Below are 15,101 nucleotides of genomic sequence, written 5' to 3' on the forward strand. Positions count from 1 at the left end.
GGATAGTGTTGCAAGGATAGTGGGGATGGGTTAGTGGTGCTGGTAGGGTGGGGCTGGTGTAGTGGTGATGGGTTAGTGGTGCTGGTAGGGTGGGGTGGGGCTGGTGTAGTGGTGATGGGTTAGTGGTGCTGGTAGGGTGGGGCTGGTGTAGTGGTGATGGGTTAGTGGTGCTGGTAGGGTGGGGCTGGTGTAGTGGTGATGGGTTAGTGGTGCTGGTGTAGTGGTGCTGGGATAGCGGTGTTGGTGTAGTGGTGATGGGATAGCGGTGCTTGTGTAATGGTGCTGGGGTGCTGGTGCTGGTGTAGTGGTGATGGGTTAGTGGTGTTGGTGTAGTGGTGATGGGTTAGTGGTGCTGGTGTAGTGGTGATGGGTTAGTGGTGCTGGTGTAGTGGTGATGGGTTAGTGGTGTTGGTGTAGTGGTGATGGGATAGGGGTGCTTGTGTAGTGGTGCTGGTGTAGTGGTGTCTAGCTCATGGAATACATACTTCTCTGGGTTATACACGTTGAGCTCCTCAAGGAAGAGACTGTCATTCAGGAAACCACTGTTCATCTTGGCCAGGAATTTAAGAATGATCCCCTTCTCTGATCCCAGAAAAACGACGGTGTGATTCCGATAGGGTCCCGCTGCACTGTCTACAGCGATCCGGGTCAGCCGGTATCTAGAACAGATATGGAACACCGGGAAGAACACGTTTATGGATTTATACCTAATTTCTTAATTTTAAGACGGAACTCCACTGTGTGTTATCTAGTATTATAACCTGGGTGGTTCAAGCCCTGAATGCTGATTGGCTGACAGCTATGGTATATCATACCGTATACTACGGGTATGACAAAACAATTATTTGTACTGTTCTAATGACGTTGGTAATCAGTTTATAATACCAATAAGGCTTCTCGGGGGTGTGTGGTATATTGCCAATATACCATGGCTAAAGACTGTATCCAGGCACTCCGCGTTGCGCCGTGCTTAAGAACAGCCCTTAGCCGTGGTATATTGGCCATATACCACACCCCCTCGGGACTTATTGCTTAAGTATCTCCAATTAGATTTGTACCATGGAGCTCCTACTGTTAGCAAAACCATGTATAATCTGCAGATCCACATGCAAATACATTTGCATGGCTATTAATTCAGTGAGATGGAAAGGATTAAAGACAAATATATTACAAATATATTTTTCAGCAATTTAGTGGACCACACATCCTTTTCCATTCTGCCATTGAAAGACTAGATCTCTTCACACAAGGTCATGAGATATAAAACATGTGTATGCCTTCGCTGGAATGAAAGCACCGACTTAATCGTTTACATTATCTGAGTAAATGCTCACATCACAATCAAATCAGTCAGATAAGGCCTTCTTCTCTCCCACTCAGACTGTCTGGTTTGAAATGACATTGAATGTCTGTATTCACTAAGCCCATGGTTTTGCGCCATCAACAATAACAGTAATCTCAAGTATTACAGTATGTTGATGATTCTGTCCCGTTAAGAATAACAACAACCTCAAGGACAGTATCCAGAATAATAGGAAATCTCAAGAGGGATATCCTTGAATCCAGTCTACCTCCATACAGATTTTGCCTGGCTAGCCACTAGAACATATAATGGAATAGGTTTTCATAGTTGATAGGATTTTGATAGTCCAATTTGTAACAAAAGCTCAAATTCTATAATGTCCCTTTGGGGTATATATGAGATAAGGTCCTATTACAGATTCAGTTTGTGGTTGACTTCCTGTGTTAGAGTCGTACTACACACAGAGGCTGTGACATAGATAATAAAACCACCTTCCACCATATGGCCTTATAAAAGTACCAGCTTTTGATGTATATAACCCTTTTAACAACATGTAACATAACACTTTGCTATGTGCCATGACATTTGTATAAAAATTGTAACTAAGATTTATGTATATAATGATACCACTGGTAATTACAAATTTAGTCATGCATAATGCACGTATAACCTTGATTAACACCACCTATAACCCAGACCTAGCTAGCGCGCTAACTAGAGTAGCATCGTAGCTATTGAGGCTATACTCACCGCACCATGGTCTTGAGAAACCAGGGCCTGTTAGTGATAGAGGGCACTGCTTCATCCATGAGAGGGTGCTGCTTGATGAAGTTCAGGGTGTCGTCAGGGAACTCGTTGGACACCTTGTACTTCTCTAAGGACGGCGTGCCAGCACAACACCCGGGCCTGAAGTGGATGAAAGTATCAGAGAATCAAACAGTGGGAGTCAGAGAGCAGCCATTTGATCTCTTTACAAGGACAGAGTAGCAGAGGAGAAGGCCGTGTAAAAGTGAAGCTGCCTTTGATAGGAGATCCGTTCGAAGACATCTCACCTCTTGATAGCTTTATTGAAAAGGTTTTGCTGCACTATTACGGTGGAGCGGTACCTTTCTTTTCTTGATGGATAACTTGGGTGGATTCTGTGGCCTGGCATGGAAACCAGCCCTGATTCAATTCTTTACCATGATAGACACTGCACAATGTAATAAGGTCTACAGTACATGAAAAGCAACAGAGTCAGATCAGAGACGAAGACACATGTAGACTTGTTTCTACTGTATTATTGACTGTATGTTTGTTTTACTCCATGTGTAACTCTGTGTCGTTGTATGTGTCGAACTGCTTTGCTTTATCTTGGCCAGGTCGCAATTGTAAATGAGAACTTGTTCTCAACTTGCCTACCTGGTTAAATAAAGGTGAAATAAATCAAATAAAAAACATTGCATGTCTACTGCTGCAGAAGAGGGTAGGGGATAGAAACCTGGGCAACGTTGTGAAAACTCCCTTCTGTTTGTCTGCTGGTAACGTCAACAGAAAATAAATTGAATAAACGAGACGTAGATTTCAGATCACATTAACACCTGACCTTGTTTCACACAAACACATAATGTTATGCTAATCACCAGGGGTGGTATCCTGTTGCGCTCCACATTATCGCCAGCCATATGGGGAGAGACACCAATTACAGTACCATCCCCCTCCACAGATCTCGGTTTATAAACGTACGTTTCACAAGAGAAAAGGAGCTGGTCTTTGCCGGGTAATTAGGAACGCAGAGATGGAGATTGATCAGGCTGGTGCATTTGTAGAAGTAGGCAGCCATCTGGAAAATGATCTCATGCTTCATTTGCTGATATCGAACTTCTTTCATGCTGCCGGTGTGTGTGTGTTTTTGAATGTGTGTTTGTTGTTGTTGTTGGTGTGTGTGTGTGTGTGTGTGTGTGTGTGTGTGTGTGTGTGTGTGTGTGTGTGTGTGTGTGTGTGTGTGTGTGTGTGTGTGTGTGTGTGTGTGTGTGTGTGTGTGTGAGTGAGGGGGGGGCATACCTTGGTTTTGGAACCTTCTCCTCAGGAACAGGTGTCCAGGTGGAATCCGGGGACTTCTGCTCTTTAAAACGTCCTGTGAACGCATTGGCCACATCAGCCATGTCATAGGCGCAGACGGCCGACCCAGGGATGCTGTAGAAACATCAACCCCCCACAAAAAAGAACTTTTCTCAGTCCAATTGATATGATTCCACTGTGTGCAAACTGCGCATAGCATAGCTCTGAATCACTTGTCTATTTCCTGGACGTTTCGAAAGGGGCATTTCAGCTGCCTTGGCATTGGGATTCATCATGTACAAGGGCAGGATTGTGGCGGTTACAGAGCTGTTATTCTGCTAACCTTGTGGCCCAGACTGTAAATCTCAGTAATCAGCCAGTGTTGGCTATGTTCAGAGTGAGAGGCACGCCATGCTGCCAAAGCACTTGGTTAAATTAATAGCTAATAAATTCAGAATACTACCTCCAGTCAAAATGTGTTCCCTCTCATTTCACTCACTAACTGCAATTCATGCCCGGATCAAATTCGCTTATAGGAATCCCAAGCCGCTTCATTGACTTTTAATGCCCATTAACCATGCTCAATTGCATTGTCACAAGCAATTGTCTTATTGCCTAAGAAACGCCATAAAATGGGATTTACAATATGTAGCAGTACTACAGCTCCTTTATAATTTATATTTAGATAAAAACTCCCTGCTTAAATGATTCTCCATTCTCAATATGCATTATGCAGGAATAACATTATGCACCTGACAAAAGTGCCAAAACTATTGTGACAGTGAATTACGCGCTGCGGTACCCTGGGAAATTGATTTCCTTCTGTGTGGCCGCCGGACAATCATACCTGTTGTGAGGTGTGGAGAAGGTTGCCATGACGACATCGCGACCATTGATGTGGATGACGTCGGTGACGGCCTGCAGGATGTTGAAATAGAAGTGGGAGTCTCCCGGGATGGAGCAGTTGAGACGGGTCTTCAGGAAGGAAGTCCATTGTTTCTCCAGAACTCTCTGGGAGCCACCCTTGTCATTCTTACACACCCTGGCCACCCGGGGGAACACCACCTGGACAACACGTGCACACACACACCTGTTGTCTGGCTGGTTTCCTTATGCGCCAACCAGCACACTCACAGAAGGTAAAGCTTATTATTATTAGGTCTCTGTAACTAAGCAGGTCTCGCAGACCAGAGCCATGGTCTTAAAAATATTCACCATGCATAAATATACAACAGCCCACATTATTAATGACTGTGGAACTTATTATGTTTCAGATTGTCAAATCAATCAATCAGGGAGCACCATTCCTCTACCCCACATCACCCACCAAACCATACGTCACACCACTCTGCATTCCTCTACCCCACATCACCCACCAAACCAAACGTCACACCACTCTGCATTCCTCTACCCCACATCACCCACCAAACCAAACATCACACCACTCTGCATTCCTCTACCCCACATCACCCACCAAACCAAACGTCACACCACTCTGCATTCCTCTACCCCACATCACCCACCAAACCAAACGTCACACCACTCTGCATTCCTCTACCCCACATCACCCACCAAACCAAACGTCACACCACTCTGCATTCCTCTACCCCACATCACCCACCAAACCAAACGTCACACCACTCTGCATTCCTCTACCCCACATCACCCACCAAACCAAACGTCACACCACTCTGCTTTCCTCTACCCCACATCACCCACCAAACCAAACGTCACACCACTCTGCATTCCTCTACCCCACATCACCCACCAAGCCATACGTCACACCACTCTGCATTCCTCTACCCCACATCACCCACCAAACCAAACGTCACACCACTCTGCATTCCTCTACCCCACATCACCCACCAAACCAAACGTCACACCACTCTGCATTCCTCTACCCCACATCACCCACCAAACCAAACGTCACACCACTCTGCATTCCTCTACCCCACATCACCCACCAAACCAAACGTCACACCACTCTGCATTCCTCTACCCCACATCACCCACCAAACCAAACGTCACACCACTCTGCATTCCTCTACCCCACATCACCCACCCACCAAACGTCACACCACTCTGCATTCTTTCTTATATAGTGATATTCCTTTCAAAATAACCAGAGAATTTCACTTTGTATTCATGTGTAGTATTACACGTCAGACGGAATGTTTATGTAATTAATTTCCATGTCGTATTTTCCTTATAGGAGACAATTAAACCTTCTCCATGCAAACTGAAATGAAATGATGAATCAAAAACGTCTCATATTCCTTTGGTCTAAAACCTTGAATGAAAAATCAGCTCATTTTCCTTTCCTCCCATTCCTGTCTGTCTCATTTTGGAGAAAAACTTCAAAATCCTTTGAGGAAACAGCCAGAGTAAGCAACAGTAGCAGTAGTTAACCTGTAGCACGCAGTGCAAGTCAGATAATATATTTAGACTTCAAAATGGCTTTCCAGGCATCACTGACATGCATTTTCAACTATTTTTAGGCCTACATCCTGCAAATGTTTTTCTATATCGAAAAAGGTTTCACCATTTTGGCCATACTGACCGCCTTTACAGATACTTGATACACCCACTTCCTGTTTACTTCACAAAGCACATCCTGTCTCTCCTGTTCAGGAGGATGTAGCCCTCAGCCTCAGTCAGCTTACCTTTCCCATTGTGTTGTATTCCATGCCAATTTCGCGATAGAAGAAGTAGATGAATTCACCGTAGTTAACTGCCTGTACGAAATACGGCTCTGAAAAACAAAAAGCAGACATATCATCACAAAACAGATCAACACCCATTTTACATCCAATACCTGAAGAATCAGTCACAGTATACAGTGAGTCCCAGCCCAAGCACGGCACTGGGAGTAGCTCAATCCATCATCTCTATTAAAGGGATATTTACATGTGGGGGATGAGGGATCTATTCATTCAGCTTTGACAACCTGGTCATGTTGTCATTCTTAGAGGAAGCCACTTAGTACATAACTGCTATGGGACTGGTTATGAGAGTGACAGCATCAACTCTGATTTGTTTTCCAACCCGTCACTCATTGTGATGAGTCTGTGTCTCTACGTCTTTCAACCATCAGGCCTTTGTATCCAATGACTCTCCTCACCTTTGAGACACTTGGAGTCGTGTTTGACAGTGCGCAACGTTGGGCTGTCACCAAGGCTACGATAAATGACTGCATCGATCGCTAGGAAATCTGTTACTGTTGCGGAGTAGAGCTTTCCATCTGGAGAGAGAAGAGAGAGGGATAAGGGATAAGAAGTCAGCCACTGTACCAGTCATGGGCAGAACAAACACAAACACGGCAAGAGGAATGGCTATGCACAAAAACGATCCTCATTTAACACACACACACGCTGCGCAATGCAAACAGTATCTGCAATGAGAAAGACCTCAGCCCCTCAGCTTCAATTGGATGGCTGCATTGGAAACTTTAACTACATCATTGAAAGGATAGCAAAGAATCCTCTTGATTACTCAGAGATTCCCATTCCAATTCCGCTGCTACAAATTAACTAGTTATCTAAAGGCATTTACTCTGCGTTGGCTTTACACAGAGAAACTCACATCCCATAAATCAGTTCACACTGAATATCAGTAAGAGTGAATCACTATAACAGCTCCTCAGCTGGAGGAGCTGTAACCCACGAACGGAAAGCTGACTCATTCGGGGTTTCGTCTTTTCTATTGATTTTTAATCCCCAGATTCGGGAGAATATTCAATTTTTTTGGGGGTGGTGTAAAACCACAATAGCTTCATGTGTTTCCAAGCTGCCCACAAACTTACATCTGCCAAGCAGCAGATTCCTCCCAGAAACACAGAACAAATTGGCCCAGAGTTCAACAATTTGTTCAACAGCATGTAACAGACTGCTCCTTATTCCTGACCTACTGCTAGTGTATTGCTATTAAAATAGGCCACAGAGTATTAAATGCACCCTAGTGTTCCTAATGCAACCTTACGCTCAAAAAGAGAAAGACTGTCCTATCCAGCTAATGTTTAATGACTATGACTAAAGGAAAAGGCTAATCTTTGAAGTGATACGCCTTATGATGATACGTGATACGTATAATGATTACTGAGAGATACAGTGGAATTTAAAATGATCTTGACATGTCATTCATACAACTAGTTTAATGTGCTTGGTTGAATATGGTTAATAAGGTTAACTGTAATTTCCCAGAGGGGGGATATTGTCTTAGACACACAGTACTGCTGTACATAAAATAGACACTGTACAGTAAACACTTAAAGTAATGCATACCTTTCACTCATGTTGATGTGGTAATGCAAGATTCTTTAGGTTACTTCTTTAGACTAAAAAGGGTAAGCTATATTTTCCCAAACCACATCCACATTCCAGTAACACATTAGTTAAGGTCTCTCACCAGCAAACAGGGCAACGTTGGAGTGCTTGGCATCATATGGGCACCGCGCCATCCCACTGATGTCCTCCCCTACAGCATCCATGGTGTCCATCTACAGTGGAGAGAGAAAAAGGGTCAGAGGAAAATCCACCCAAAAGCTAGCAGTCACCCCATCCCAACCCCATCCTAACCCCACCCCACCCCATCCCAACCCCATCCTAACCCCAACCCATCCCATCCCAACCCCATCCTAACCCCACCCCATCCCATCCCAACCCCATCCTAACCCCACCCCATCCCATCCCAACCCCATCCTAACCACAACCCATCCCATCCCAACCCCATCCTAACCCCACCCCATCCCATCCCAACCCCATCCTAACCCCACCCCATCCCATCCCAACCCCATCCTAACCCCAACCCATCCCATCCCAACCCCATCCTAACGCCACACCATCCCAACCCCACCCCAACCCCACACCATCCCAACCCCATCCCAACCCCACCCCAACCCCACACCACACCATCCCAACCCCACCCCACCCCACCCCAACCCATCCCAACCCCACCCCATCCCATCCCCACCCCACCCCATCCCATCCCCATCCCACCCCCACCAGGTCAAGATCACTGGGCTGAGGTCAAGATCACTGAGCTGAGGTCAAGGTCACTGGGCTGAGGTCAAGGTCACTGGGCTGTGGTCAAGGTCACTGGGCTGAGGTCAAGGTCACTGGGCTGAGGTCAAGGTCACTGGGCTGAGGTCAAGGACACTGGGCTGAGGTCAAGGTCACTGCGTTGAGGTCAAAGTCACTGGGCTGAGGTCAAGGTCACTGGGCTGAGGTCAAGGACACTGATCTGAGGTCAAGATCACTGTACGCTAACAGAGTTAAATAGAGGCGTTTTCTCTCTCACAAAGACTGCAGTTTTCTAAGAAAGGTGATGCGCTTACACCGCCCTTTTGGGTCTCTAAAGAGGCTATTTTGTTTTCTATTCCTGTCTCTGTGGAAACACCTATCATCTGCCCACTGAAACGGTCACACTCTCTCACTGAGTGCTGAGAGCGCTGCCAGAGAAATAGTTGAAGCTGATTTGGCAGTAAAAATTACTTTTGACCTTACATTACGACAACTAACACCAGCATTTGATTTTTCTCTCAGCTATCAAGATATGAATAATTGTATAAACAGAGTCCCCTTTAAAAGATACACATTTTCGAGACAGGGAAAGTTATTGTATTACTGATATGACGTCACTAGTCTGAGGGCACTAATTTCAACTGTTTCACTGTGGTTGTTGAGGCACTATGCTATCACAGTGGTTGTTGAGGCACTATGCTATCAATGTGGTTGTTGATGCACTATGCTATCAATGTGGGGGTTGAGGCACTATGCTATCCCTGTGGTTGTTGAGGCACTATGCTATCACTGTGGGTGTTGAGGCACTATGCTATCACAGTGGTTGTTGAGGCACAATGCTATTAATGTGGGGGTTGAGGCACTATGCTATGACTGTGGGGGTTGAGGCACTATACTATCACTGTGGGGGTTGAGGCACTATGCTATCCCTGTGGTTGTTGAGGCACTATGCTATCACTGTGGGGGTTGAGGCAGTATGCTATCACTGTGGGGATTGAGGCACTATGCTATGACTGTGGGGGTTGAGGCACTATACTATCACTGTGGGGGTTGAGGCACTATGCTATCACTGTGGGGATTGAGGCACTATGCTATCACTGTGGGTGTTAAGGTATTATGCTATCACTGTGGGGGTTGAGGCGAGGTTGAGGCACTATACTATGACTGTGGGGGTTGAAGCAAGGTGGAGGCACGATGCTATCATTGTAGGAGTTGAGGCAGTATGCTATGACTGTGGGGGTTGAGGCACTATGCTATCACTGTGGTTGTTGAGGCACTATGCTATCACTGTGGGGGTTGAGGCAATATGCTATCACTGGTTGTTGAGTCACTATGCTATCACTGGAGGTTGAGGCATTATGCTATCACTGTGGTTGTTGAGGCAGTATGCTATCACTGTGGGTGTTGAGGCTCTATGCTATCATTGTGGGTGTTTAGGCACTATGCTATCACTGGTTGTTGAGGCAGTATGCGATCACTGGTTGTTGAGGCAGTATGCTATCACTGTGGGTGTTGAGGCATTATGCTATCATTGTGGGTGTTTAGGCACTATGCTATCGCTGGTTGTTGAGGAAGTATGCGATCACTGGTTGTTGAGGCACTATGCTATCACTGTGGAGGTTGAGGCATTATGCTATCACTGTGGTTGTTGAGGCAGTATGCTATCACTGGTTGTTGAGGCACTATGCTATCACTGTGGTTGTTGAGGCATTATGCTATCATTGTGGTTGTTGAGGCACTATGCTATCACTGGTTGTTGAGGCACTATGCTATCACTGTGGAGGTTTAGGCATTATGCTATCACTGTGGTTGTTGAGGCATTATGCTATCACTGTAGGGGGTTGAGTTACTATGCTATCACTGTGGAGGTTGAGGCACTATGCTATCACTGTGGTTGTTGAGGCACTATGCTATCACTGTGGTTGTTGAGGCACTATGCTATCACTGGTTGTTGTGGCACTATGCTATCACTGTGGAGGTTTAAGCATTATGCTATCACTGTGGTTGTTGAGGCATTATGCTATCACTGTGGTTGTTGAGGCATTATGCTATCACTGTAGGGGGTTGAGTTACTATGCTATCGCTGTGGAGGTTGAGGCACTATGCTATCACTGTGGTTGTTGAGGCACTATGCTATCACTGGTTGTTGTGGCACTATGCTATAACTGTGGAGGTTTAGGCATTATGCTATCACTGTGGTTGTTGAGGCATTATGCTATCACTGTGGTTGTTGAGGCATTATGTTATCACTGTGGTTGTTGAGGCAGTATGCTATCACTGTGGTTGTTGAGGCATTATGCTATCACTGTAGGGGGTTGAGGCACTAATGCTATGACTGCGGGGGTTGAGTTACTATGCTATCACTGTAGAGGTTAAGGTACTATGCTATCACTGTGGAGGTTGAGGCACTATGCTATGACTGCAGGGGTTGAGTTACTATGCTATCACTGTGGAGGTTGAGGCACTATGCTATCACTGTGGGGGTTGAGGCACTATGCTATCACTGTGGGGGTTGAGGTACTATGCTATCACTGTGGAGGTTGAGGCACTATGCTATGACTGCGGGGGTTGAGTTACTATGCTATCACTGTGGAGGTTGAGGCACTATGCTATCACTGTGGGGGTGGAGGGAGGGGGGGGGGGGAGGCCCCACTCTTGTCTGTTTAATTTCACCATGGCAATGACCTCTGTCTGCTGTGTGCTTGGCTCTCTGTCAGTGATCTATTCCTGCCATTTGAACAGAAGGAAGAGACTCCCAGGCAATTGTGAGATATTTATGAGGTCAATCCACTATCAACAGCAAAGAGGAACAGTTATGTTGTCGCTCCTGAAAACATGATTGTATTTTTCCATAAACAATTGAACACATGGGAAGCTAGACCTATCCTTGAGGATGTAAATTCATTAATTAACTCGAGGATTAAGGCCCTGTCTGCAAATTCATAATACAAATAGAAAATAAACACATCTCTAGCATGGCCCTCAAATGCATTTTAATTGGTTGCTTCCACACTGGAAAGGGGCTTTGTCATTGCATGTCTATGTTGTTATCGTACAGGGTTTATTACTGCTATGGTAAATCAGAGTGTGCACATATTCAGTGCACTGACTCTCCCACTGAGACAGCCATGCTCCATCTTTCAGCTACCTGTCAGGCTCAGGCTGGGGTAGGGGTTGGGGCTGAGGCAGGGGCTGAGGCAGGGGGTGAGACTGAGGCAGGGGGTGAGAGTGAGGCAAGGGGTGAGCCAGGGGGTGAGAATGAGGCAGGGGGTGAGGCTTAGGCGAAGCTGATGCAGAGGCAGGAGCTGAGGCGGGGGTGAGGCTGAGGCAGGGGCTGATGCAGGAGCTGGGGTGAGGTAGGGGGTCAGGATGAGGCAGGGGATGAGGCAGGGGCTGAGGCAGGGGCAGGGGCTGGGGCTATACAGGAGGTGGGGGGTGGGCTATACACCATGGCTGATCAATATCAACTGGGCCTCTCAGCAGCCCTCCCCTGCTCCGCCCGGTAACAGGTGATGTAACGGACACAAGTCGTACATCAGGCAGCTGGGGAGGGAGGCTTTATTACACAAAGCGAGCTATGCTTTGGCTCTGGGGAGTGGCCCACGGCTGCCAAGGTGTCTGTCTGAACGGCCCTGGTACACAAGTGTCGGCGCCGACAGAGGAGCTGGCTTTCAGATGGACCCTCGGGAGGGGGGAGCAGAGAAGCGAGGGAGTGAGGAGGGGGGTGGGGGGTTGTGTAGCTGCTGTCGACAGTAACATTTGTATATCTTCCCCCCTCCTCATGGCTCTGATTAATGTGGGATGAGTTTGGCCCAAAAACAGAAGCTCTTTTCAGGCCTGTCAGGCCGGCGAGATGGAAAGGCAAACTGTGGCCAAGGTGGATGCATGCGCACACATACTCCCTCCCCCTCGACCAGAACCAGGCTGACTGGATGCGCCCAGCGGGCACCTCAAAAGCCTGAAATCGGTTGTTTGGGAGAGCCTGCCAATGTCCAACAGCCTGTTTATTTCACCTCTTCGCCATAACATTTACACATTTTACAGCACCTCTCGTTACGTGTTACGGTATGTCAGTGAGGATGTCAGCTTTCCACAGACAATATAACACTAATAACAGTGAGAAGCACCTGAAATGGGAGCAGAGGAACTTCAAAACTAACCATGCCTACAAAATGTGGGCATAAATTCTGTATTCTCTAAAGAATACGTGAGTGAGAACACAAGCCCTTTTTTGTGCTTCGCTGAACCAAAACGTCAATGAAGCAAAGAGTATTGTTCGGCAGTAAACATACCTCGCGATAAACAACAACCCCCTGATGTCTCACAACAGCACCTTCAAATCAAGTTCACTGTGGCGTCAATTCATTTCCTAACATGTCAACAAAGGCAGCCTTCTAGAGTTTTCTTTCCTAAGGATGACAGTAGATATCTTAATAAGATGGTGTTCATGTTTAAAGACGCTTAATAACTCTGCCAAAGCCTGGATATCTTGAATCTATTCCAAAAATGCCTTGACAACCGAGGCGGCCGTCTGCCTTGATCATGTTTCAACAGAACTGCTGTGCCTACACTATCTGTCAGTGTAGATTTCCCTGATTTTAAATGAAATGTGTCAAACTACACCTGGGAAAAAGGACACATCTGACCATGCGCTTTTGAAAGTAATCCATCAATGTCCATCTCTCCACACCTCTTCTTCCTTATGTCGTCCCCAGATGGTTGAAATACAGCACGGTGTGTGCAGCGAATTCTTAGCAGGTGATGTCAGAGCATGGATAGAGAGCATGGATAGAGAGCATGGATAGAGAGCATGGATAGAGAGCATGGATAGAGAGCATGGATAGAGGGCATGGATAGAGAGCATGGATAGAGAGCATGGATAGAGAGCATGGATAGAGAGCATGGATAGAGAGCATGGATAGAGAGCATGGATAGAGAGCAATGTGAGCTGTACCTTGTAAGTTCGACAGGAGGGGTTGAAAGCATTTGTTCCACACACAAACAAGGAGTCATCGTTTTGCTGTAGGAGGACCTTGATGAAATTGTGACATTCATCCTTAGGGAGAGAAGGGGGGGGGGGGATGCATATTGTGAATGGTTCATTGTTGTGCTGGAACTAGAGAAAAACCACATGGACAGCCACGTTCAGAGGAATGAATGATGGCGACTGACTAGTCCATGTTCCTGGAATGCTACTACCTGTACAGTGTATTCTTTGAACAAAATGTCGAATGCACAGAAAACAAAAACACGCACAATAACATTAATTATACAATAAAGACAACTGGTGGATTTTTTCCCATCCCATTATAAAATAAAATACATTTAATATTAATTTCACATATTCATTCAGAAGAATGTGAGACAGCAAGGCATTCAGAGATGACAATATTTCAATGAATTTGAATATGCACATACATTTTACTGGTGAGGTCCCCGTGGTCAGGAAAACCTCCTAGCTTTAGTTTATTATTATGTATGGTATGACCTGCGGTACGGTGAGGAGGAGGAAAGAGTAGTCTCTCTACCTTGTGCTTCCCCTTCATTCGGCAGGTGTCCACGTCTGCCTGTCTGGACTTCCATGTCAGTTTCTGTGGAGAGGAAATTGATGGGGAATCAATGGAGATCTGTTTAGTTACCCTGGCGATCATTCCTCAAGAGAGAGAGAGAGAGAGAGAGAGAGCCTGGAGCACCAGTTAGCTTGCTTGATTGGCTCAACTCTGCCTCTGTCCTATAGGTCAGCCTCTATACTACACTACAGCATGTTTGGCGCCTGGCCAGTGATTAAAGACTAAACAGGGTCTCAGTGATCAATCTCTCTGTCTCAGTCTCTTTGATCCAGCTCGCTCTGATTATACTAGGTGGAACAAACAGATACTGCGGAGGAGGTGGAGGCGGGGTTGGGGGTGGTTACATATGTACATAAATCTCCGGTTTCTCCCTTGGCCCCATCCCTCTGAGCAGAGATGACGCATGCGGTTTGATGCCTGATGGGATAATGTGCTTAGTGGGGTCATGGCGCTGCAGTGTCTCACGCCAGACGGCCGCTGGAGCGGGGCTGGACAGGATGACCTGCCAGGTGATTATGCCAGCGTACGGGACAGCCACCCGCAGGACGGTGCAGAGCAACACATTCCTCAAAAAGAACACTCACCTTGCTGAAAAAGATCTCCTCAGAGTTGGCGGTGTCTGTATCCACCGTGTATATGTGATCCCTGAAACAGAGGAGATAGACAGGCTCTCATCAACAACCATTCAACCACCCCACCCCCTCACTCCCACCCGTACACCCCCCCCAGCAAATCTGAAACCGAAGGCGTCTTTGTCTAAACTTTGTTCAAACTGGAAGAATATAACAATATACAAAGGGACTATTTGCTCTGTCAGACAGAAACAGTCAACAATGGTTGAGAGTGCTGCTTCTGCCGCCCAGACAAAAACCTTTTTGTTCCTGGGAAAGGGAGTGCAAAGTTACTCTGCTGTTCAGGTCAATTAAGCATAGTGTTCAGCCACAGGAAATCTATACTAACACTCATTAAAGCACAGACAAGACCTATGTGGGAAAAGAGGCTTTCCTTCTCACATATGGAACCCATAAACTCAAGGGTTTAACTGCCTTTCAGCCAGACTGTGTTTGACTGACCGTGGCTCTGAGAGACTGGCACGCTCGTTTGAGAAGGGAAAGGTGACCATGCTCAACACTGTAACCACTTTTGGCATTAATTTGTTAGAGATGACTG

At 46.3% G+C, this 15,101-nt stretch overlaps 1 protein-coding gene across 3 annotated transcripts in view; it reads right to left on the reverse strand.

Annotated features, from left to right (window-relative positions):
* Positions 1–15,101, reverse strand: part of LOC139410620 (semaphorin-6A-like) — a 93,078-nt gene that overhangs the window by 25,057 nt on the left and 52,920 nt on the right. For all 3 annotated transcript variants that reach the window (XM_071155936.1, XM_071155935.1, XM_071155934.1), the window contains exons 4-13: positions 14,516–14,576; positions 13,890–13,952; positions 13,316–13,417; positions 7,748–7,838; positions 6,465–6,584; positions 6,007–6,095; positions 4,191–4,408; positions 3,347–3,478; positions 2,054–2,209; positions 486–659 (exon numbers count right to left, since the gene is read on the reverse strand). In XM_071155936.1, the coding sequence (XP_071012037.1) occupies positions 486–659; positions 2,054–2,209; positions 3,347–3,478; positions 4,191–4,408; positions 6,007–6,095; positions 6,465–6,584; positions 7,748–7,838; positions 13,316–13,417; positions 13,890–13,952; positions 14,516–14,576 (1,206 nt within the window). The remainder of the gene's footprint in view (positions 1–485; positions 660–2,053; positions 2,210–3,346; positions 3,479–4,190; positions 4,409–6,006; positions 6,096–6,464; positions 6,585–7,747; positions 7,839–13,315; positions 13,418–13,889; positions 13,953–14,515; positions 14,577–15,101) is intronic.

The sequence above is a fragment of the Oncorhynchus clarkii genome, chromosome 6, assembly GCF_045791955.1.
Source record: "Oncorhynchus clarkii lewisi isolate Uvic-CL-2024 chromosome 6, UVic_Ocla_1.0, whole genome shotgun sequence".
NCBI classification, from domain to species: Eukaryota; Metazoa; Chordata; class Actinopteri; order Salmoniformes; family Salmonidae; genus Oncorhynchus; species Oncorhynchus clarkii.